At 45.6% G+C, this 25,815-nt stretch overlaps 1 protein-coding gene across 2 annotated transcripts in view; it reads left to right on the top strand.

Annotated features, from left to right (window-relative positions):
• Shisa9 (shisa family member 9) overlaps window positions 1–25,815 on the top strand; it is a 190,716-nt gene that overhangs the window by 5,445 nt on the left and 159,456 nt on the right. For both annotated transcript variants that reach the window (XM_042698421.1, XM_042698420.1), the window contains exon 2: window positions 8,523–8,650. In XM_042698421.1, the coding sequence (XP_042554355.1) occupies window positions 8,523–8,650 (128 nt within the window). The remainder of the gene's footprint in view (window positions 1–8,522; window positions 8,651–25,815) is intronic.

The following is a 25,815-nucleotide window of genomic DNA, read 5'->3' as shown; positions in this document are numbered from 1 at the left end:
GAGGGCAGGGAACAGCGTCTGAAGCTCTCTCCACTGGAGGCCAATCAGAGCTCACGTGTCATTCTTCTGCTCATCTTCAAACAGAATTAAAAAAAAAAAAAGAAAAATCCAAGTTGGGAAAGGGCATAGCACAGAATCCTGAGAGCTAGAATCCTTTGCGAAGAAGGATTCAGTACTCTTCCTTTCCTGTGCCTGGTGTGTTTCTTTTGTTTTGGTTGTGTTTTCACATTGTCTTCCAGCTTCTCTCCCATCTGTCCATCACCACACTTTGGGGGGAGAAGGGGGGTGAACCCGTGGCCTGGCCCAGCTGTCTGAGCCCGAGCAGGGCCACGTGTGCCTGTGTATGGCTGTTGGTCAGGGAACGTCTCTGAAGTTGTGAAGAGCACATTTCTGGGTGGACAATGTCACCCTCTGAAGTTGTTTTGCTTGTAGGCTTTGTCTGCCGCTGGTTGGTGGCTGCGTTCCCCTTGCTTTTTGTTCTGGTGCCAGTTCTGGGGCTTGAACTTAGGGCTTGAGGGCTGTTTCTGAGCTTTTTCACTCAAGGCTAGCACTGTATCATTTGAACCACACTCTGTACTTCTGGCTTCTTTTTTTTTTTTTTGCTGGCTAATGGAAGATATGTGTCTCATGGACTTTCTTGTCCAGGTTCCCGTCAAACAGTGATCCACAGATCTCAGACTCCCGAGTAGCCGGGATTACAGGCATGAGCTCCGGGCACCTGTCAGAGCGCTCTGTTGGGAAAGACCCTCATCTTCTGTTCGCACACGGTGATGGCAAAGTGAAGTGACCTTCCCCTGTTCCTCCCTGAGAGGGGCCAAGCCCATCCCCACCTGGGCTCCGATTCTCTTCCATCAGAATTCAGATGGCAAGCTTGTCACCATGCGTCCGTCCGTCCGTCTGTTATTCAAACGTCAGCTTCAGAGTCTTGCTCCCAGAAGGCTTTTTCTGACTCCTCAGCCTTATTTGGCCCCTTCTCCCTCCCCCCTTCCCCTCCCATTCTGTGTATTTCTCAGGATTACCTGCTTCACTCTGTATTGTGGTTTACTATGAGATTACTAATTTTTGTTTTTTGGGTTTGTTTTTGTGGGTCGTTGGGCTTGAACTCTGGGCTTGGTGCTGTCCCTGTGCTCTTCAGCTCAAGGCTAGCACTCGACCACTTGAGCTGCAGTACCACTTCCGGTTTCCTACTGGTTTATTGGAGATCAGAGTCTCATGGAATTTCCTGCCCAGGCTGGCGTTGAACCGTGCTCCTCAGATCTCAGCCTCCTGAGTAGCTAGGATGACAGGCGTGAGCCACCAACGCCAGCTTGGGGTTACTAATTTATTGATTGGTCAGTTTGCTATCTTCTGTGATCATCACAGCCAGGGAAACAAGGACAGGATCATCTTGTCTTCAGAGTTGTGTGCTGATACCCGGGCAGTTGACTCTTGTGGTTTCTGGTGCCCTGGTGGACATAGTTACATAGTTCACACATCCAATCGGACCCACCAGCGCGCACGCAGACCTCCAGGCTCAGTGTGGACTGTCTATGGTAGTAGAGGTATTTCTGCCTCCACGGAGCCAGTGGCAAAAATATTGGGGGTCAGGTAACACACAAGGAAGCCTGTCAGCAAGCAATACTGAGAGTCGAATCTGGTGAAATTGCTGGTATTCATTCATTTTTCAACTTCAGACACGATCATGTTAACACAAGGGCCTGGAACATAGCTAAGGAATGTCAAAGCATTTTCTCTTTTCTTTCTTTTTTTCTTTCTTTTTTTTTGTGCCAGCATAGGCGCTCGAACTCAGGACCTCATGCTCTCTCTTAGCCTTTTTTTTTTTTTTCTCTCAAAGCTGACATTCTACCACAGCTTCACTTCCAGCTTCCCTCCTCCCCGCCCCCTGTGGTTAATTGGAGATGAGAGTCTTAACAGATTTTTCTTTCCAGGGCTGACTTTGAAATTCGATCCTCAGACCTCAGCCTCCTGAGTAGCTAGGATTCTAGCCTGAGCCACTCTGAGCCACTGGCATCTGGCAATGTGGAGTGCCCTCCCTCCCTCCCTCCTCCAATAAGGAAAGCACTTGTAGCCTGCCCAACAACCAATGTATGGAGCTTGTAAGTCCTGGGTCTGGGGACAAGTCTCAGGTCAAGGGTGAAGGCCAGCAGGCTGAATGCTGTTGGACCCAGAAGTAATACAACGCTTTGGTTCTGAGGCCTTCTGTGGGAGAATTCTCTCCTTTCCGGGGAAGGGGTGGTCTTTCGTTGGACCATCACAGGATAAGATGGCACCCACCTACATGAAGGTTGATCATCTGCTTGATGCAGTTCATCCATTTAATGTTCATCTCATCATCCAAGAATACCTAGAGTAAGATTGATCAAGTATGTGGATGGATGGTGTGGGGGGGGAATGGACCCTTCTAACCCTCACAGTACTTAAGATCTCAGTACTCATCAGGTGGGTACTGGGTGGCTGGTCCTCTCAAAACGTCAGCTGACTCTCATCTCTCACCTCTGGTTATTGAGTCAGACTCTGCATTTTTAAAACCAATTCTCTTAGGTACTAAAATTGCAAGTTAAAAGTCTAAGGAGCGCCCAAGTTATAGACCACAGACCAGTGCCAGGTCCTTAGGCATTCGTTTGTTTTTAATGACGCATGGTTGGTTCTTTCCCTTGGCTGTCATAATTTCTTCGTTTGCACATGTCCACATTTAAATTTTTTTGAAAAAAATTATGTACCCCAACACACTGCCAATCTGTAGATGCACGGGCCCACGAACGACTAGGAGATAGGTTGTAAATGAAAGTATGTGCAAGTACTGGAGTTTGGGGCCAGAAGTGTGATAAACATCACTGAAGAATCTGTGGCTGGGTTGGGATGATTTCCTACTCTTATTAGCTACGATTTCAAAGCATCATGGGCACAGAGGGCGATGTTCCTCATGAATAAATAAACAAAACCATGTCTGGAATATTCCCCAGGAGGGTTTTGAGTATTTTTGGCTGATTTGTTTGGATCTGAAGAGACCATCCCTGCTTTATCCTGGTGAAAAGCGACCAAGGAGCCCAGACACTCTGTATTGTCTGTTTGGTGGTGGTGCTGTTTTCAAGACAGGATCTCACTGTGTAGTCCAGGCTGCCCACCCTGAACCCACCACCCTCCTGCCTCTGACTCCCCAGGGCTGTGACTACAGGTGTGTGCCACACCTGGCTTACTTCTGCTTTCTTGTGCTTGCCCAGCTCTGCCTTTGGCCTGTGGATCTGTCAGGGGTATGTGAGTGCATATGTGTATAGTGTGTATTTTTCAAGCCAAGTTGTCTGGGTTGGGGAGGTTAGTATGGCCAAAAAAAAGTCTCAGGAGAGGAGCACAAAGGCACAACGTCTACTTGCATCTGATCCTACAAAATAATGTTTGTCAAAAATGAACTCCAGGAAATGGAAACAAGAGATTTTTTTCCCCTTTGTTGCCTTTTTTTTGGTTTTGTTTGTTCGTGTATCTGGTTTTGGGAGAGTAAACAGGGGCACAGAAATGGACAGAGGGTGAACAAATGCACCAGTGGTACTCACTAGATACTATGTTGAAAATGAACAACACAACTTGTGAGTGGGGATGGGAGGGGAAACCTGGGAGAGAGCTGGGGCATGGGTGACACTGTCCAAAAAGAAATGTACTTGTTACCTGACTTGTGTAACTGTAACCCTTCTGTACATCACTTTTTTTTTGTTGTTGGTTGTGGGGCCTGAACTCTGGGTCTGGGCGCTGTCCCTCAGCTCTTCAGCTCAAGGCTAGTGCTCTACCACTTGAGCCACAGCACCACTTCTGGTTTTCTAGTGGTTTATTGGAGATAAGAGTCTCACAGACTTCGCTGCCTGGGCTGTCTTTGAACTGGGATCCTTAGATCTCAGCCTCCTGAGTTGCTAGGATTACAGGCTTGAGTGACCAGTGCCCGGCTGTATATCACTTTTATAATAACAATTAAAAAAAAAAAGGACATAGCCCGTATGATCCCTTTGGGCGTGAATGGATGTAATGCAGGCAGCATGACCCAGCCAGGGTGGTGCTGAGAGGCACCTTGCTGGGTTCAGAGTCTCTGATTCTTAATACCGGATGGGGATGGACTAGTCAGTCATCCATGACTAGTCTGACTGTACTGTCATCCATGTAATTAAACTGATCTCCCCCTCCTCCCTCTCTTTCCACTTTCCTCTTCTTACCCCCCCCCCCCAATGTTTCTGGGGTTTAAATTCAAGGCCTTGTGGTTGCTAGGCAGGCTCTCTACCACTCAAACCATGGCACTTTGCTGTAGTTTTGTTGATAAGGGTCTTGCGCTCTTGGCTCAAGCCACCTTCATACTTAAGATCCTCCTACCAGTCACCACCTCTGGTGTAGCTAGGATTACATGTGTGTTCCTGTAACCTGGGCTCATTGGATGGGAAGGATCTTACAGCTTCTCCCCCCCTCCCCCCAGCCCTAAGCCCCTGCACTGGTCTTGAATTGCAATATTCTTATCTTCTGCCACCCAAGTGGCTGCAAGTTATGCCTGGTGTGTGTACCACCATGCCAGGGCCAGATTTCATCTTATTTTTGTTGTTGTTGTTGGTTGTGGGGCTTGAACTCTGGGCCTGGGCGCTGTCCCTCAGCTCTTCAGCTCAAGGTGAGTGCTGTACCACTTGAACCACAGCGCCACTTCCAGTTGGTGGCTAATTGGAGATCAGAGTCTCATGGACTTTCCTGTCTGGGCTGGCGTCTTTGAACTGTGATCCTCAGATCTCAGCCTTCCTGAGTAGCTAGGATGACAGGCGTGAGCCACCGGTGCCCGGCTCTTAGGTTTTTAAGGATGAAAGACCATATGCAGAACAGGCATGTTCTTTCCCTAGGCTGGCTCATTTTATGCAGTCCTTGGAGTAGGCTGACTCTGGAGACTTCTTGTCCAGGGAGTGAATGGTGCTAAGACTCCTCATCTCCACTGCATATTCTGGGAATGGTGGACCAGCTGGGTGGACTGGGGTGGAGTTAGAGAGTGGCGGGGCAGGGTGGGGGCATCCTTGGCTTTGAGACTGGCATGCCCCAAGTTTCAGCACCTTGGAGAAGCCCAGGGCCTCTGTAGATGGCAGTGTGGTCCACACTCATGGTAGCCACTCCCAATAACCTTCCTTTCCTATCTTTTTGGTGGGGGGAAATCCCCGTGTCTGGGGGAACAGCCTGGCTTCTTGCTCAAGGAAAATGCATAAATAATTTTCCGTTCAATTACAGAGGAATTCAGCGACCCCTTGACGTCCAGGATGAAGCACCTGTTTAGGAGTGCGAAAGGCAAGTTAGGTGGTTGGGGGAGGGGGGAGAGGGTGTAGGCCTCTGTCCCCCATCTCACAACTTCCCCGCTTGCCGCACAGAGGTAGGAAGGAGCCTGAACTTGGATTTCAAAACTCCGCTCAGGCCCTCCGCTGGCTGATTAGCTGGGCTGGCTGACTGGGGGCAGTTTTTCCTTCCTTCCTCCAAGTGCCCTCCTCTTGACTTGCCCGACTCTAGTTTTATTGCTATCCCTGGCTGGTCTTCAAGTATCTATCTCTTTCCTGCCTCAGACCCTTTGCACCTCCGTGTGTCCTCTCTGAGATGCCTTCTCCTGTCTATTCTGTTTCTCAGTGGATTCCGTGTGTTGGTCTGCGTTCTGTGACTTGCTCAAATACTCGAGGCGACATGGACTTACAGAGAGGAAAGGTTTTATGGGAATGCAGAGTTCTGAAGGGGCCCTGACCAGTAGGCCTTGTTGCCTCTGGTCCCACGGTGGGAGAGTACCCCTGAGCAGAAAGTACGTGATAGAGGGATGGTCAAAGACTGAGAAAGAAAGCAGAAGAGATGAGGGTTCCGGAGTCTCCTTCCAGGCCACGGCCCCTTCCCCCCACCCCCATGACCTAGAAGACCGAATTCACAGCCCGTACCACCCCTTCCAGCTTTCACCACCTCCCAAGAGTGCCAAGCTGGGGACCAAGCTTTAACACATGGGCCTTCTGGAACTTTCCAAATGCAAACTGTACCATCAGGTTCCTGAATCCTCCTCCTTCCTGAAGTGTCGCCTCTTCATGAAGTCGCACCACATCGCTCAATGACAAGATTGTATATAATTCAGTGACTTCTTGTTACAATCTCAACATTGCGCCAATCATGTCCACTGTTTAGCTCAGTAATTTTAGTCACGCTAAAGAGAAAACCTGCCATATCTATTAGTTGCCCCTTCCCATGACTTTTCTCTCAACCCTCGGCCTCTGGCAACCGAAGAGCCACCGCTTGCTCGCTGTCCGTGCAATTGCCCGTTGTGGTTGTGGACATTTTGCATACAAGGACTCATAGTTCGTGGCTTTTTGTGCTTGGCTTTTCTGGCTGGGCTTTTTGTATGGCTTGTGTGGGCTTCCTCCCTTCTTGTGGCTGAGTGCTATTCTGTTTCGTATCACACGCGTGTGTGCGCTCGCTCATCCATGCGTTGGAGGACATTTGGATCGTTTCTTGGTGTTTCCGGGCTCTTGTGGAAAATCGCTGCTGTGCACCAGTCTCTTTTGACGGCACTACCCTCTGTGTGCTTGTTTGTTTATTTGCGGCCTTTACTTATTTAACATATTTTATTTATTTTCTTGTTCTCTCCCATAGAATGTAAGCTCCAGGAAGGCTGCGACCTCGTTCAGCTTGTGCACAGCTGTACCCCCGGGGCCTCGCATCATGCATGGCACATAGTAGACAATAAACATTTATTGAGTGAACAAACGATCGAGAGCTGTTGTTTTATTCTCCTGTTTCTTAGTGGATTCCGTGGTGTGTTTTTTTTAATTCATGCAAGACCTCTTTCTGGGCCGTACTATGTCTCTTCCTCACCCGAGACTTCTCATCAGCCCTGGTTCTTACCCTCTGAGGTCACTGTATCATCTTCAGACCTTCCCTCAGGCCTCTCTTGCTCTGGCATGTCTCTAACTTGAGTCTTCAGCAGACACACAGGGAGGGCCTAGGAAAAGGCCTTCTACTGGGCCCAGTTCTGGGGAGGTGGGGTGATTCTGACCCAGTAAGGTGCGAATGGACCCAGCAATTCCCTTCAAGTTTCTGGGTGTTGTCGATGCATTGATGGACAGATGTCAGGGTGAGAATCTCTTGGGGTGGGTAGGTCTCAGCAGACAGGCTGGAGCTCTTGCGTTCATAGGTGATGGGTGTTGGCCCCTCATTCCTCCCCCACAGCTCCTCTTCCTTTTCCATCTCCCTTTCTGTGAGCTCCAAGGGTCTGATTAGCTAGGTACATCTGGGACATTCCAAAACATAGCCTAGTCACTCTTTGAGTATGTGCACTGGAAAGAGCTCTCCCTAGTTTAAGAAAAAGTCTATACGAAGATGTTCATTGCATTGGTGTTCAGGGGTCAGAGGTAGAAATGCGTAACAGAATTGGGTGTTCTGGTTGGTAATGAACCAGCTGAATGTTGGTAGCTGGCATCTATTCTGATTGATCGGTTCCTATCATCTTGATAGTGGCTGCTGCACGTGGAACCCATTCTCCTTCCAGGTAAGTGAAATATGGGGGCTGCCTAGGGTGATGATGGATATCTGGAAGGGAGCAAGGAAATGCTTCCTTCAGCCATTGGGGACTTTTGAACTTGGGTGTGCAAATTTTGGTGTTGGGTGTGCAAAAGATAAAGGCAGCACAAAGTTTCCGGTTAAAACACCATTGAAGCAAAAGATGCCTATGTGAGCAATAGTCTCTACAATATTCTGTATCTTTTAAAGGTATTTGTAGGTCAAGGCACATCCATGGCAGAGGGTAGATGAAGAAGTGGGTTGGTTGATCTGGTTGATGCTGGTTGTCTCTGTTCCATGTGAAAATGCTGTTCTCCTAAGCGTCCATCTAACCTTGACCGTCATTGATCGCGATTGAACTGTGCTCCCATCCTCTCAGCCAAGTGCGGAGATCTGAGGATTGTGGTTCAAAGGCAGGAGAGTATGTGAGACACACACAACAAAAATATGAGGACTGAGACACTATCCACTGGCTGTGCGACATTGAGCAAGTTCATTTGCTTCTGCCTCCCCCCACTTCCCATTTGTGGAGGGTTCACAATTCCCCCCCATAGTGTTCTTCTTTGTGTAGTTAAGGTACCTAATGTGGTTAGTGTGATCATAATTGCCTTACGGTAAGTACTCCATAGATGTTGGCCCATTTCTGTTCTAGAGGACCAGTATCTGTGTGTGATATGCAACCTAGGACCGTGGTGTGTGTATTTGTCATTGAATTCTAGCAGCTGCCTGCAGAAGGGGGTGGGAGGCAGATGGCACCGATATTCCATGGCTGCTGTACAAAGCAAGGAAAATGGTCTATGTGGAGTCATTGTGTCTCCTCTGACTGCCACTGAGTTTATGCCGTCTCTCTCTCTGTCTCACCCCAAATGGAATGAGATTTTCCATGGACCCTACAGCCTTGTCTTTTGTTCAGGAGCTGGCGCATGGTAGGTGTTGATCGCCTTGTTTTAATGAACAGATCTCAATTCTTTTTTTTTTCTCTCGTTTTTAAACAGGGCCCTGGCAGATGTCATGAGACCTCAGGATCACTGCAACACTGACCACATGGAGAGAGACCTGAACATCGTAGTCCATGTCCAGCATTACGAGAACATGGATACGAGAACCCCCATAAATAATCTTCGTAAGTAGAGGATACACACCTTGCTTCAGGTTCTGCGTGGTGATTTGTAGGATGGTCCCATTGCCAGCTTTCCTGGTGTACGTTTGGGTTAGTTAAGGGCTTCTCTTTGCTGATGGTGGTAGAAGTTTTTGTTTCTCTCTTCTGGATGGAGCTGAGAGTGGCATCATGGGGTTTCACTGGATTACCTTCTCTGTTAGCAATGTACCTAGTTTGAGGGTCTTCTGTGTTTTCCCTGCTTGGTTCCCCTTGGTCTATTGACTAAGAACCCTTCTGGTTCATTTGTCATGGAGGGACATTTGGGTCATTCACAGGTTACTTTTGTTTGTTCATTTGAGGTTGCTAATCTGTTTGCCGGTCATTTATTTTGTTGGTTCATATCCACATGATTAGCCAATGGTCTTACCATTTTTCTGGACCACTACTGTACCTTCTGAGGTTGACCAGTTGTTCCTTTTATGTTTTGGGATGTTTTCAATGAACAGATGCCAGTACAGATTTTTATCTATTCAAAGTAAAAAAAAAATAGCCCACAAAATAATCTGAGGGTGTGTCGGGTGAGGCAGGTGTTTCGTTGCAGCTGTGTTGGAATGATACATGGTTGGACGGTGGTAAATTTGGTTTGTTACTCCAGAAGAGGAGGTGCTTTGGGCATTGCGTTCCTGTAGGTGGTCTTTAGGGCTTTTGGTGAATCCTTGGCGATAGTTGTGTACTTTAAAAGACATTCCTTCTGTGTGTGTATGTGTGTATGTATATGGTATACATAATATTATGTACATATATATAAACAACATACTATGTATGTATACATTTTTTTTGGTATGGACATACTCATCAGTGGGAATAGAGGAAAAATAAGATGGTATTGTTTTTGACAATAAGGTATTCTTGTGGTTATTCTCAGCCATTATTTTTGCTGGTATTGGGGCTTGAACCAAGGGCCCCGGGCACTGCCTCTGAGCTTTTTCATCAAATCTGGTGCCTGAGCCTTTGAGCCACAGCTCCATTTGAGTCTTTTTGATGGTTAATTGGAGAGATAAAAGTCTCACAGACTTTTCTTCCTGGGGTAGCTTTGAACATTGAGCCTCAGTCTCTTGATTTGTGAGGATTATTATAGGCATGGATCACTGGCGCTCAGTTCCAGCATTCATATATTCAGGTAACCCCATATTAAAGCAGTGTTTTAGAGGGGTTGGTTCAAAATAACATCAACTGTGGGAAACAATACTGCAATGAACATGGTTGTGCTGATTGCTTTAGTGTGACCTTGTTTGTGTTCTATTGGGTAAATGCCCAGGAGTGGAATTGCTGGGTCATAGGGAAGCTCTATGTTTAGTCTTTTGAGGAACCTCCACACTGCTTCCCAGAATGGTTGAACAAGTTTGCATCCCCACCAACAGTGTAGTAGCTTTCCCTTTTGGCCACCTCCCCCCCGCCCCCCAGCATCTGTTACTGTAAGTTTTCTTGATATTGGCCATTCTAATTGTGGTGAGGTAGAATCTCAATGTTGTTTTGATTTGCATTTTTTTATGGCCAGGGATTTTGAATGTTTCTTCATGTGATGATTGGCCATTCTTATGTCTTCTTCTGAGAAGTCTCTCTGTAAGTCCATTTTTTAATGGGAGTGTTGTTTCTTTGAGAGTTTATTTTTGGGGGTTTAATTTTTTGAGCTCAAAGTTTTAGATATGAGGCCCTCGTCTGATACATAGCTGGTAAAAATCTCCCATTCAATGGGCTTCAACCCAGCTGCCCTGTAGTGGACAAGTGGATCAAGAAAATGTGGTATATGTACATACACAGTAGAATTCTACTCCTTGATCAGAAAGAATGGCATTGCCCCATTTGCAAGGAAATAGGAAGGCTTGGAAAACATTATATTAATCAAAGTAAACCAGACCCAAAGAAACATAGATTGCATGGTTTCCCTCTTTTGTGGTAGTTAGAATGTGCCTCTGAATCTATCAGTAAACACCCTGGATGTTAAAAGAAAAAAAATACACTTGAACATGATAAATTATACAGGTCTCTAGGCATTCACACAGTGAGACCAAAGGAGGATATTGTTAGGAGAGGATCACATAGGCACAATAGCATTGTGCACCTGACCATATGAAATAATATTGATTGAAATGAACTCCAAGGAACCAGAGGTGTTTTTCCCCCTCTTTGTTGCTGTATTTGTTTTTCATTTCCTTTTGTTTGTTCATTTATCTGTCTTTGGAAGGGTTGTGGGGTGCACAGAAATGGTGGGACAAAGGTTGAACAAATGCAGCAGTGATACTTACTAGACACTATGTGAAAAATGAACTATACAACTTGTGGGTAGGGATGGGAGGGAAAAACTGGGAGAGAGCGAGAAGACAGGTGATATTGTTCAAAAGAAATGTTACTTATGTAACTAACCCTTCTACACATCACTTTTACAATAGCAATAAATAAATGTAAAAACAAAACAACAAGAAAATAATAGCATCCAGACAATGCCAGGTATTCATTTGGTTGGGGCTGGTTTCTGAAGACAGAAACCACCTTGGCGGTGCATGTTATTATGATTTGGGTGATCTTTTCTGAAGTTAAAGCTCTCCTATAAGTTGCATGCATGCTTGCTTCTATTAACGTATGTATATAGTTATCGGTAAATCATAGATTTGGACTATAAAATTGCAAAAAAAAAATCTTTTCCACAGTTCTTTTTTCTTTGTCTTTTCCTTCAGTACTAGAGATTGAATTCAGGGCTTGGTGCTTGCGAGGTAGGTACTCTACCACTTGAGCCTCAGCCTAGGTTTCAAATATCTGTGTTCACTGAGTTAAAGCATGGGGTTTAAGCTGTGATAGTTCTTCAGTTCCACATGCAGACAGTTTGCCCAGTTTTGGAAATTGTGGCAGTAAAGTCAGTGTTTATATGGATCACCAAATCGAATGTTTTAGGCTTCATTATATTCAAGCATTTGGTGTTACTCATATAGCAATTGGATCATAAAATGGCATTTGAGATAGCCACATTTTAGAGCAAAAATAAATACCCACAATTGGAAATTTAATGACCAGATCATACAGTCTGAAAGATATATGGTGGTGTTTGTGACCAGACCACCGTGGTGTCCAATTCTAGCTTCGGTGGGAACAGGTGTGCATGTTCTTGTAGCTGTCTCTGAGCGACTGGCTGAAACTTGAAACTTGTGGGTCCCCAGTACCCCCAGTGAGTGATGGAGCAGAGAACTCCAAAGATGTTCAGTCACTGGCATTGAAAGGTGAACCCATTTCACAGGGTTTTCATTTTCTCATGCCTGTCCTGGGGCTTGAACTCAGGGCCTGGGCACTGGCCCTGAGCTTTTGTGCTCCAGGCTAGCACTTTACCACTTGCGCCACAGCATCACGTCTGCTTTTTTTTGTGCTTAATTGGAGATAAGAGTCTAATAGACTTTCCCATCTGGGATGGCTTTGAACCATAATCCTCAGATTTCAGCTTCCGGAATAGCTGGGATTACAGGCGTGAGCCACCAGCATGACTTCACAAGGTTGTTCATTTATTTTTTAATTTGGAGTTTCAATCTCCCAAAAGGTTTTGAATCATACTTGAGTGGTATCACAAACTCATTAAAGTTGTTCATTGAATAAGAAACAGGTTTCAACAGTCCACCGAGAAAAAGGGCAGGACACTTCATTGATGATGCTTAAATAGCGCTTTTAGTTTAACATGACGCTGGAAAGTGAATTACTATTCAAGAGATGGCCATCCTGGTGTTAAATAATCCCAGAATCTCTTGGGACAGGCTACGTTGGTTTATGATTCTTGCTTTGGGTCTATGTTTGTGTCTGAATAATCAGTGATTTTTTTTTTATACTGAAAGAGAAAGCCTCTGTAATAGACTTCTGGCAGAGTGATACTAAAACATTTGTGGCAAACCCTTGGGGAGAATTCACAGATTAATGCCGCACATTTCCACATTGTATTTCTCCAAGAACTTCTACCATTATTCATTTCATATTATCCTGCTCGGGTTTACACAATGTTTTTTTTCCCCTAACATAAAAAAAAGTAAGAAACAAGCCACGCCTGTCATCCTAGCTACTCAGGAGGTTGAGATCTGAGGATCGTGGTTCAAAGCCAGCCCAGGCAGAAAAGTCCCTGTGCGACTCTTATCTCCAATAAGATACTCAAAAAAAAAAAAAAAAAAAAAAAAGACAGAAGTAGCACTGTGGCTCAAGTGGTAGAGTGCTAGCCTTGAGTACTAACAGGCTCAGGGACAGCACCCAGGCCCTGAGTTCAAGCCCCAGGACTGACCAGCCAAAAAAAAGTAAGATACATGTAACCATTGACATATTTACATTAGTCAGTTTAATTGATATTTAGTCTTTAGTAGGGAGAACAGGTTTCTATGTAATGGCTTGTTTATCTTTTTATTGACTTATAGGAGTGCTTTATCACAGACACAGAAGAAGGAATGATTTGGGCGATTTTCTGGAGCGATAGGACTAAATAATTGATATTAAATTAGTTACGAGGGACCAAAGAAGTCAAGCAATCAGGAGCCCATTTTGGCTGATAGAGAAGAAGGAGGGAAGAAATACAGCTTGATAACTGGGAAACTAAAGCCGACCTCCATGGCAGAATTAAAAATGTACCCATCATGGAGCTTTATATAACGAGTTTGCATTATACCAAGAAAGACATAGCATGCTCTTTTTAGGTCATAATTTGCTAAGCATATTAAGTTGCTGGAGTAGAATGGGGTTTGTCTCTGTTGAACGTCAATTTTTTTTTTTTTTTTTTATTTGTTGGTTGCCAGGCTTGAAATCATCAGGGCCTGTGCACCGATCCTGAGCCTCTTTGTGCTCAAGGCTAGCGCTTTACCACTTGAGCCACAGCACTACTTCCAGTTTTCTGGTGGTTCATTGGAGATAAAGAGTCTCCTGGACTTTACTGCCTGGGCTGGCTTTGAATCGTGATCCTTAGATCTCAGCCTCCCGAGTAGCTAGGATGACACAGGTGTGAGCCACTGGCGTCTGACCTGAGTGTCAGTTTTGTCTCTGTTAATGACTCAAGATAATTCTAGTTGCTCTCTCTGTCTCGGGCCGCCTCCTTTTAGTACTGCCATTGATTCAGAGTCTGTCTGCCTTTTGTTCGTGTACAGGTCCAACTGGGAAGAGAATTAACTTTCGTGGTAGAATTCCAGGGTTTTGAGAGGCAAGACTGGGAGGGGAAAGCTTCAATGTGGGCAAATTTTGGCTCACCTCTTGAGTAAATTTCCTGGGGTTAAAGTCTTCCCGTGAGGTGTGCGGACTTGCCTTTTTATGTAAGCCTGGTTTTTTTTTTTTTCCCCTCTTTCGGTCGCTCACGTAGTTTCTGCTCTTTCCAGGCATGCAGTGAATATTGTCTAAAAATATTTAGTGCAATCATCAAAGGGGCCTTGGCTTCTGTGATGAGTCCAAGGAGATGGTGGTTTTCTGTAAGCCCTCCTCTGCTTCTGTGTAATTACAGCTTGCTTCTGGAGGCTCACTGTGTCCCTGAGTTCTACACACATTCTCTGCCTTCCCTCCCGCAACGCCCCTCCCCTCCTCCTTTGGGAATGGAGAGCGAACATAGCTCTGTTCAGCGTTGTTGTTGTTTTAAATACTGGTACTGGGGTTTGAACTCAGAGCCTGGACACTGTCCTCTAGATTTTTTGTTGTTGTTGTTTTTGCTCAAGGCTGGTACTCTACCATTTGAGCCACAGATCCACTTCCTTTTTTGGTGTGTTTTTTTTTTTTTTTTTTTTTGTGGTTAATTGGAGATAAGAGTCTTATAGTCTTTGTGCCTGGGTGGCTTTGAACCTTGATCTTCTCAGAGCTTAGACTCCTGAGTAGCTGAGTAGTTCTTAATGATGGGAGAGGTGGGTAAAGGGTTATGACTATCACCTGGACCAACAGGTTATAATTCACTTCTTTTTCAAAAATGATTACTACCTTGAAGTAGTTGTGTAAGAGCACAAAGCAGTACATGGAGCCAGTGCCTCTTGATCTGTGTGACCTTCTTGGACAGTCTTATCTCCCTTTGACCCACCGCTTCCCTTACATTTCTCAATTTGGTGGTATATCTACTGAATTCTTGACTGCATTCTCCCCTCCACCCATCTTCATTGTCTACCGGAAGAGCAAAAAAGGCTAGAGAGGAGCATAGATGGAATCCAAATAGGGGAAAAGTAAAACTGTTCCTTCTGGCGGATGACATAATCCTGTAGCTCAATTCATTTCTTTCTTTATTATTATAATTGTGTGTGTGTGTGTGTGTGTGTGTGTGTGTGTGTGTGTGTGTGAGTGTATGACTTGAACTCAGGGTCTGGGCTGAGTTGTTTTCACGCTAGGTTAGCGCTCTACTACTTGAGCCACAGCGCCGCTTCTGGCATTTTCTGAGTAGTAAATTGGAACTAAGAGTCTCACAGACTTTCCTGCCTTGAGTGGCTTTGAACTGGGATTTTTAGATCTCGGCCTCCTGAGTTGCTAGGATTATAGGCATGGGTCACTAGCAGCCAGCCTCAATTCGTTTCTTAATGACATTTTCCCAAAGTGTCTTTTTTCGGAATGCTCTTATTCACAGCAAAGTTGCAGCTCTGTGGGTTCCTCCCTCCCCTAACCAACTTTAACCCCTCATACCACAGTGCCACCACATTTGCCATAGCTCACTTGTGACAAGTTCCTTTAAGCTACAATGTAGCCATTGTTTGGATTTTTCCCAGTTTCTCTGCAAATGTCCTTCTGTGCTCCAGGACTTGTGGTACCTGTTAGTAGAATTTTGGATTTGGAATATTCTCTGATAGTGTAGTAGAGACATAAAATAGCACTAACTAACTTTATGGTTGCAGTACAAAAGTGCTTGCAGGCACTCCCAGAGTCTGTAAAAACAAAACAAAAAACAAGAACCATTCACCTGCTTGCCAGGCATTGGTGGCTCATGCCTGTCATCCTAGCTACTCAGGAGGCTGCGATCAGAGGATCGTGGTTCAAAGCCAGCCTGGGCAGGAAAGCGTGGGAGATTCTTATCTTCAGTGAACCACCAGAAAACTGGAAGTGGCGCTGTGGCTCAATTGGCAGAATGCTTACCTTGAGGGACAGCACTCAGGCCCTGAGTTCAAGCCCTAGGATTGGTACCAGCAAGCAACTCAACCAGTCAATGCTGGAATGGAAGCAGTGGTGGCCTGGACGGTGCTGTGGGTTTTTTCCTCACAGGACAGAGCACATGGTGTCCCACGCGTGCACGCATGCACGCCGGCTTCGGCGTTTGGTTTGGGTTACACTGCAGACTGAGCAAGTATGCTCTCACCCCAAACTGAGGACAGATGGCATCCCACACTTGACTTTTGGAAATGCTGGCGAGGATATCCCCAAATATTTTTAAAAGTTTGGGAGTAATTTCCTAGCTAGGGGGTGGATACGAAGGTAAATAGACACGAGAGCGTAAGGGTGAACGTATGCAAGAGGGTAGCATTCACGCGGACTTCAGCACAGGGCTTTGCAGAGTGCTCACGACTGTCCTGGTGTTTGTTGTTCTTGCCATGGCCTTGATGGGGAAACTGAGGTTCAGAAAGGGTGAGGGACCCGCGATTTTAATCACTTACCTCTTCCTGAGGTGCAGGAGCTGGTGTCCCGTGTGGGTTGTTGAAGGAAGTGCTACGTCATTTGACGATCCACGGACACTAGGAAAGAGAACCCGTCCACAGGGCACACTCCATTTGCCATGAGGTGTTCAGGCCTCCTAAGAAGGGAGAGTGTGAGCACATGTGTGCATGTGTGCTTGCATGTGTGGGCACATAGGCGCACATGTATGTGTGTATATGTTCTCCGGTGTGCACACTGCGTGGATGTACATACACGTGTGCTCCAGTGTGGTTGTGTGTACACAGGCATGTGCGATTTTGCATGACAGGTATGTATGTGCATGTGTGCACGCATGTGCTTGTGTGTGTCCCACAGTGTATGCGTGTATGTACACGCGTGTGTAGATGAGGACTGGGGAGCCTGTCAGTTCCTCTTTAGGGAAATGCTGGAGCAGCTGGTCCCATTCTTAGCCTTTTGTTCCCTTCTTAATGTTTTTCTTCTAGTCCCATTTAAGATATGAGAGCTTTTGTTCCATTCGGGGTATTGATCTTAATATTTTATTTATACCGGCTGACCAGGCCAGTCAGAATCTTGATGGCTCCAAACATGTCTTATATTCTGCTCAGAAAATGAGATTTTGTGTGTGTGTAACAGAAAAACAGCCTTTAAAGGGGGAAAAAAGAATCACTTTCTGAAAGTCATCTCCTGGGTTCTTCTAGAAGATTGCTACTAGCGCTAGCCACATGGCATTTCCTAATTAGATTTGCTTTGGCGTTTCCTCCAGCTGCAGGCCTCTGCAGAGAGAGCACTCAATACAGGGTCTGCTTAAGTTTAACAGACACCGAGTTCTAATCCTCTCATTCCAGGAGAAGCCTGCCCTTGGCCTTATGTGCATTTCCTTTGGTATAACGTTTTCATTATCCAATATCTGGATGAAGTTCTGTGGCTCTAGGTGAATGACGGTGTGGATAAAAAGTACAATAGATAAACGCTAGCGTGTGTGCCATCTCTGCTGCACGCACTTCATTTTCCTTAACTCCATGAACAGGTGTGTACTATGACCAAGTGTGGTGGTGGCACACACCCGTAATCCCAGCACTCCGGAGTCTGAGGCAGGAGGAGGAGGAGATGGAGGCTAGCGGAGCTACCCAGAGAGACCCCATTTCAAACGAACAAGGAGAGAACTCTATCCCAGTGAATTGGAGATAAGTCTCACAAACTTTCTTGCATAGACTGGCTTCAAACTGTGGTCCTCAGATCTCAGCCTCCCCAATAGCTGGCGTGAGCCTGACTCTTTCTGCTCACTTTTGTTGGGAGAATTTTAGTCTTAAGAATAGAGATTTTTTAAAAAGTAGATCTGACAAGTTTTATACCAATTACATGAAAGAAGAGCAGTATCTTAGCTTGGCTAGGATCACACTGATTTTAGTAGTAAATTCAGCGTGCTGCATTGTGGTGGTGGTATTCTAAAATCTCAGCATGAGTCTACCAGGAATTCAATATAGCTTGCTCCCTTCCTTCCTTCCTTCCTTCCTTCCTTGTTTCCTTCTTTGCTTCCTTCCTTCTTTCTCTCTTTTTTAATTTTTATTTTTATTGTGAAAATACTGTACAGAGGGGTTACAATTCCATGGGCAAGATAATGAGTACATTTCTTATCAAGCATTGTAGCCTCCTCCTTTGTTTCCCCTTCCCATCCTCCCCCATCCACACCCAATCCTCCCCCCCTCCCATCAAAGTTGTAAAGTTCGTTTTTCCACATAACGACTTGTACATCTCCTTGTTGCAATGGATCCACCTGTGTCCCTATTTAAACGATTTGTTTTTCCTTTCCCCTCCACAATTATTCCTTCCTTCCTTCCTTCCTTCCTTCCTTCCTTCCTTCCTTCCTTCCTTCCTTCCTTCCTTCCTTCCTTTCTTTCTTTCTTTCTTTCTCTTTCTTTCTGTCATGGGGCTTGAACTCAGGGCCTGGGTGCTGTCCCTGAGCTCTCAACCACTTGAGCCACAGTGCCACTTCTGGTTTTCTGGAGATAAGACTGTTATAGACTTTCCTGCCCGGGCTGGCTTTGAACCTCGATCCTCAGATCTCAGCCTCCTGGATAGCTAGGATTACAGGCGTGAGCCACCAGAGCCTGAGTCAATACAGGCTTCTTTTCACAGGATTCTCCCATTCAGTCAGGCTGCCCTTTCTCGAGTGGATCAGTGTTAAAAACTTGTTCTCCTTTCAGAATTCAGTCAACATAACATTGAGCAATGTAGTTAGTATTGTAACACATATGTATATTAAAATAATTTATAGCAAGGTTGTACGAAACAGATTTGAAAACTCCCAAGAAGCGTACTCAATAAAGTTAATTATAAGTCGAGAAGGGAAATCTCATTACATTCATCTGAGAACGCCATTAATGCAAGCAAGTGTAATCACACTAGGAATATTTCATTAAATGGAGACTTAAACTCATTAGTTTAGGTATTAGGTGTGGGATTGTGTGTGCACCGTGATTCTGTCAATCTCTAAGCAGAGTCCCGAGTTTTCTCCTTTAAACACAGCTCTGTTGTATGGAGGCAGAGACACTACCCAGTCCCCCTCCCTCCCAGCCTGCTGACCTGTCTCGGGTGGGTGCTGGATGCTGTGTCTGTCTGGCAGTACCTGGGTGGAATCACTCAGCCAGGAAAGTCTCTCCCAGAGGACCCTGGGGCGGGAGGGAGCTGAGAGGTTGAGTTCAGTGCCCTGCCATTCTGGTTTCAGAGATGATTAAAGATGAGGCAGGAAAAATTGGAGAAGCGAGGATCAGCTTAACTCTTGATTTTTGCCAGAAAAGGAAATGAAGTAAAAGCAAGTATTAAATTCCCTGTTCCAAAGAATATTGGCCTTTTACCAGCCGTTCTTAGGTAAGAAATAGTTCTCAAAATCAAAAGATAATGTCTAAATCAAATGAAGCTAACACTGGAGACAATTTATGCTTCCATGAGTTGTTGTCTTTCCCTTTCCCTTTCTCTTTTTCTTTCTCTTTCTCCTCTCTCTCCCTTCCTCCGCTTTCATCTTCCCTCCCTCCCTCCTTCCTTCCTTCCTTTCTCCCTCCCTCCTTCCCTCCTTTTCCCCCTCCCTCTTCCTTCCTTCCTTTCTCCCTCCCTCTCTTTCCTCTCTCTCTCTCTCCCTCTCCCCCTCTCCTCCTCTCCTCCCTCTTCTCCCTCTTTTCCACCCTACCTCTCCTCCCTCTCCTCCCTACCTCTACTTCCCCTTCCCCCTCCTTCCCTTCCTTCTCCTCCTTCTCCTTCCTCTCCTTCTTTCCCTTCCTCCCCTTCCTCCTTTTCCTCCTTTCCCCCCTTCTCCCCTACCCTCCCAATCCCCATCCTCTAGCTTGAACTCGGGGCCTGGGCTCTGTCCCTGAGCTTGGTTGATCAAGGCTAGCACTTGAGCCACAGCACCATTTCTGGCTTTTTGGAGGTTAGTTCAAGATGAGAGTCTCATGGACTTTCCTGCCAGGGCTGTCTTTGAATGGCGATCCTCAGATCTCAGCCTCCTGAGTTTCTAGGATTACAGGTGTGAGCCACTGAATTTTCTCTCTTTATCTGTATTCTCCTTTTCTTCCTCACCTCCTCTCCCCCTGCCTTGCTCCTTCAACCCTCCCCACTGTATTCATTGAAATGAGAATTTGTTTGCTCATTGAGTATTTATTGAGTATGTACTTAATTCTAGTTGCTAGGACTTGGTGCTAAACATACAGATATTAGCTCTCTGTGTGAGTGTGTCTCCACAGAGTTTACAGTCAGTTCATTTTCCCCATGTAAATAGTGAAACTGAGGTCCAAAAAAACCACATGGATTTTTTTTTTTTTTTTTTTTGGTCTAGTCGTGGGGCCTGAACTCTGGGCCTGCGTGCTGTCCCTCAGGTCTTCAGCTCAAGGCTAGCGCTCTACCACTTGAGCCACAGCGCCACTTCCGGCTTTTTTCTGCTTATGTGGTGCTGAGGAATCGAACCCAGGGCCTCAGGCATGCAAGGCAAGCGCTCTACCACTGAGCCACCTTCCTAGCCCCAACACATAGATTTTTTTTTTAAGTTGCATCGCCATGACACGTTTGGTTCAGACTGTTTTAGAAATAATGACTAAATATTTAGGACACAATTACTGACCACAAATACCCTGTTTACTTGGTAGTGCTCCAACATCGATTTAAGGGTCGAAAGGCAGGGGGGCAGACTTTGTGGCAATATCTCACCTGTACTCCAAAGGAAGCCCTTGGAAATTCTCAGACATTCTTGACATTTTAACAAAACATTGAGTTATCAAGAGCCCATGAATCAGCAGTTGTGCCAGGGTGAGGCCTGGTGTTTGCTTTATTTGATTGAGTGGTGACGGGGAAGGCAGGAAGGACTTCATCCTGCAGATGTACCGTTGAAAGAAAAATTCATGCACCCGTTCACAGTTGAAGAAGGTCACCAGTGGAACAATGCTTCAGTAATAGCTGGCCAGGTTAGTTGCCTAAGTATGTTTGAAAAAGATCGTTTCTTATGGACTTTTTTGTCCTGCGAATCAGCTGAGAGGTAGCTGAGTTCAGATCCTATACTGTTATTGTAAAACAGGATTTTTTTTTTTGCTGTTAGTGCATGGTAATTTATAAAAAGGTTTCTGTAATGTATTTTCATACACACGCACACGTTGTACCTTGATCAGCTTTAACCCCCACCCTATCTTCATATGAAGACCTGATATACTTTGTTATTCATGCTGATCATCCTCTTTTCCTACAAACTGTCCCATATTTACACTCATGGGTGTGTGTGTGTGTGTGTACGTATGTATGTGTATGTGTTTGGGTATTTTATTTGGTGAACTATTTCTTCCCTCTGTAAATATGTTAAAATGAATACACACATATAACTTCATAGAGGATACATATATTATGAGTGTGTGTGTATGTGTGTGTAGATCACTTTTTCCTAGTCCACTCTTCTGTTTTCACGGTTTTCGTTGTGCTAGCATTGCCTCTACCTCAAGAACCATACACTTGCCTTTCCTCCTGTTGGGAGCCCTTTCCTCCTGGGTCTCTGTAGTGCTGGCTCCTTGCTGTGGTGAAGTCTCACCTCCCCCACAGCCCCTGTGAGAACAACTCTGCAATGCAGACCACTTCCCTTAGAGAATTCCTGTAGTTCCTGCCATGTGTCCGACACAGAGTAGAGTTTGTTTGTTTGTTTTTAAAATCATCATCAGTAGGAGGAGTAGATGATGTCCAATGACACACAACACATTTTGTCAAGTAGTTGCTGCTGTCCCTTTTTTCCTTGTCAGTTCATTGGAGTTTTATTTTTGGTGTTCGAAACTCCACTGCCTTCAGAAGCTGAGCCGGGAGGAGTTGTGGATGTGTCAGCACGCGTGGAAATGCACCCCAGCATTTCCTCACTAAGGGAAATGCCACCCAGAGGCAACGTTTGGTCCACCCAACCAATCAATCAATCTTTGCAACCGACTTTCCTGTTATTTCGTTTATTTCAGTCTTGTGTTCAGGGGGTAGGGGTGGGGGTTGTGTTCAAGATTTACGAAATGATGATACTGCATTGATGTGTATAATAAAACCCTGAACTTTAGAGACGCGGTGTAACCTGTAGGCCCCCCCCCCTGCTTTGGATCACAGCGTGCTATGAAACCATGAGCAGACAGCACATAACTGTTCATGTCTGAAAACTCAGAGGTTGGAGAAGGAGTTACACAGGGGGAAATACACAAAGCGGACCCAGATCCAGAGTGAACACATGTAGCAGTGGTACTCACTAGACACTATGATGAAAATGAACTATACAACTTGTGCGTGGAGATGGGAAGGAAACACTGGGAGAGAGTGAAGAAAGGGGATGATAGGACCCAAAAAGAAACATCATCACACCAGGCGCCGGTGGCTCACACCTGTCACCCTAGCTAATCAGGAGGCTGAGATCGGGGTTTGAAGTCAGCCCAGTCAGGAAAGTCTGTGAGACTCTAAACTTCAATTAACCACCAGAAAACTGGAAGTAGCCCTGTGGCTCAAAGTGGTAGAGTACTAGCCTTGAGTGAAAAAAGCTCAGAGACAGTATCCAGGCCCTGAGTTCAAGTCCTACAATCTACCAAAAAAACTTTACTCATGACCCGACTTGTGAAATGGTAACCCTTCTGTACACCACCTTTATAATAACAATGAAAATACATTTAAAAAGCCACAGATCAATGACAAATCCTGTTATTAGGCAGGTTGCAGATCCTGGCTTGTCTGTGGGCAAAACTGAGTAGTTAGCAAATACACCACCAGGTTTTGTAACCTTCACGCTGGAGCTAAAGCAGGCCAAGCTTAGCAAACAAACAAATAAAACATAACCCACAGGATCTGTATTGTTTGGATTTTCAAGTGGGATTATTCTAGTAAAAGTTTGAAAGGAAGTAGGGTGGGTGGTTGTGGCTGGAGGTTCACGGGAGGAAGTTTCCTTGCTTTGTTTCCTGTTTCTTGACCTTGATGGCCTGCTGGATTTGTTGATTTTTATACAGTCATCCCTCTGTATGTGGCCTGGTAGGAGGCAGATGCCCGGCCACAAGATCAGTACTCAGGGTGCTTATCAGACAGCTGCCCTAGGCCTAGACTAGGGTACATCCACAATAGCATCTTAGCTAATAGAGGGTTCTTTTCTCTTATAGCCAGGCAGACTTAGGAGGTTTTTTTCCCCCTCCAGTGCAGTACTGGAAAGGATTTTAAGACTAGATTCTAAAGCTCAGGGGGTGTTCAGGGTGCTGCAATCGATTAGTCATGTCTGCTGTGGGAGCAGGATGGGGTAGAGGTATCCCTGAGCTGGGGCTCCAGGTTCCTATTTCTGCCACCGAGATCACAAAGGAGATGACCCTCACGGGACATGTGTGCGATTTTGGAAGTGAGGGGAGGTAACATCTGATGTAAAATGAAGGAATCTTAACCCAATTGATGAATTGGGAAGGCCCCAAGTGAGGAGTGCCTAACATATGGTGTTTGGATAGATAGTAGGTGATTAGCATATCTTTGTTTAATGAATGAGTAGAAATATGAATGAATAGTTCGAAGCATAACTTTTTTATTCTTCTAGATTCCCTGAGCTATTTCCCTGCACCAAGTCAGACTATTCTAAAGCTACATAGAACAGAATTCCAAGCCAGAACGTGTTTTAGTCCTACACCCTTGATGCAGGTGTCCGTATGAGTGTGTCAATGTGTGTTAATGTCAATCCTGGGGTTTGAACTCAGGGCTTGGGTACTGTCTCTAAGCTTCCCACCCTCCCCCCAAACCTAGTTACTTTGCTACTTGAACCCAGCACGACTTCTGGCTTTTTGGTGGTTGATTGCTGATAAGAGTCTCATGGACTTTTCTTGACCGGAATGGTTTTGAACCAGGATCCGAAGATTTCAGTTTCCTGAGTAGCTAGGATCACTGGGTGATGGCTACCAATGCCTGGCTATTTTGAATCTTTTAATGGCACTAGCTAAAATGAACACGATACGCTAATGAATGAAAAACCTAAGCCTGGCCTTTGGCTCCTCCAACCTGCATGCCAGTGGTGGGGGGGCGGGGGAAGAGGGTTCAAAGGAGTAATAGATAAAAACATTTCAGAGACCGTGTTTATGATAACTATCACAAGAACACAAGTGAGGCAGGGAGACAGAACATGGGTAGGGTTGTTTTGAGGATGTGGCCCTGAAAGAGAGTCCCAAGAGTGAATCAAGGCCCCCCAAACAAGTGAGGGGTGGGAAGGTGGTTACAGGAGGTGGAAACACTGCATTTGCAAAGGCCCTGAGGTAGGGAAGTACTTTACCTTGCTTGTGGACATAAAGGAAGGCCAGTTGGAGTGTATCCATTGAGGGTGGGGAAGAGATAATACTTAATATACAGGTGGAGAAATGCTGTTCAAAAATGAGAACAAAGTGAAGTACTTCTTAGAGACCATAGCTTGGATTTTGGAGTCAGTACTACATTGTAGGTGCTGGGTTACCTGCTTGTGTTGTGTCTCAGTTGCTTCATCTGGCCATCTAGTAGTCTTTTCTAGTGAGTGTCGCATTGAATGCCTGTCTCTTGAAACGCAGTCCAGCATTGAAGGTTCTTAGACAAATAAAGACTCTCAGAACAGCTGCAACAAAGCCATTCACATGTGTGTCGATGACAGTGTTTTCCACATGGTTGTTATCTGTTAAGCATCTTGTCACATGACGGTTATTGATATACAGGAGGAAAGAAGATTCTGGAGGGTAATTCTGTGGGATTAACACTTACCTGGCTTGCCTTAATCAACTTTACTGTGATAAACTCCTAGGTCCCAAGGCAGTCCTCTCTGGGTTCGGGCAGAATCCACCTGCAGGAGTTTGCTCTGCCTCTTTTCTTTCAGTGCTAAACCTTCAGACCCCCTAAACAGCCTGGCTGAGGACGAGGAAGTCGGAGCCATTCTTAATCTTCCTTGTTCTGCAATAGTTGAGTTTCTCTCATCCTTCAGGGTTCAGGGTCCAACTGTTCATGCAGGGCAGGCAGGGTGCTGTGGTCCTCAGCAACAGACGCCGATACGGCCACACGTAAGCAACCAAGGAACTCTTTCAAGGGCTTGGACTGGCTGGTAGAACATGGGGAATGTCCAAGCTTTTGTGTTGGCGGGGATCGAGGCAGTGAGGGGGAAAGGGTGTATTCGTTTCAGAGTGGCCCTCAAGAGACAAATCCTTCCAACCAGGTTTCACTCCTCTGTGCGCTCTCCTAAGGTTCAGGTCTCAGGGAAGTGTCTGATTGGTCTTCAGGAGTCATGTGACCCAATCCGGGGCAGGAATTTTTTGATGGTAAGTTGCCTCCAGACTGTCTAGAAGGAGGGAGAGGAAGGTTTCCATGGTGATGTGGCTGGTGTATCTAGGGTTGGCAGTGCACATCAGTCATTCCGACTTCTTAGGAGGCAGAGGATCATGAGTTCAAAGCTAGCCCGGTCAAAAATATCAGCAAGACATTACCTCAGAAGCCAAATAAAAGGGCAGGGTGGGGGGCATAGCTCCAGTGGAGGCCCTGGGTTTGCTTCACCCCTTCCTCCGGTCCACTTCTCCCTCTGTAAATAAAGACTGGCCAGAAGAGAAGCCAATGAATTCTTAATATTCAACAGGAAGCAAACAAACACCAAATACTCCGTTACTCCAAAATACCCAGAAAATTCTCTTTCTGGCTGGATCTCTTCTCCTCTGAAATTAAATATACCTTGATACCTGTTCTAGTTATTTCAGTATATCGTTCTTCTTTATTTAAAGTTTATTTTTGGCAGCATTGGGGGTTTGAACTCAGGGACTTGTGCTTGCCAGGCACGAGCTCTACCACTTAAGCTAGGTCCCCAGCCCTTTTTTTTTTTTTTTTGGCTTCAGTTATTTATTTTTTGGAATAGAGTCGCCTTTTCTTTGCCCAGGGCCAGCCTTAGATTCTGATCCTTCTACTGAAGATCCCAGCAGTAGCTGGGACCATAGTCACTGGCTACTGTGCTCTTTATTGCTTGGGATGGTTGTGTGTGTGTGTGTGTGTGTGTGTGTGTGTGTGTGTGTGTGTGTGTGCATATTTGTGTTTGTGTCTCAGTAACTTTTTGGCCTGGGCTG

This window comes from Dipodomys spectabilis, unplaced genomic scaffold (assembly GCF_019054845.1).
Source record: "Dipodomys spectabilis isolate Male_0828 unplaced genomic scaffold, ASM1905484v1 ptg000231l, whole genome shotgun sequence".
Classification (NCBI taxonomy): Eukaryota; Metazoa; Chordata; class Mammalia; order Rodentia; family Heteromyidae; genus Dipodomys; species Dipodomys spectabilis.
This window is presented reverse-complemented; position numbering and strand designations above follow the sequence as displayed.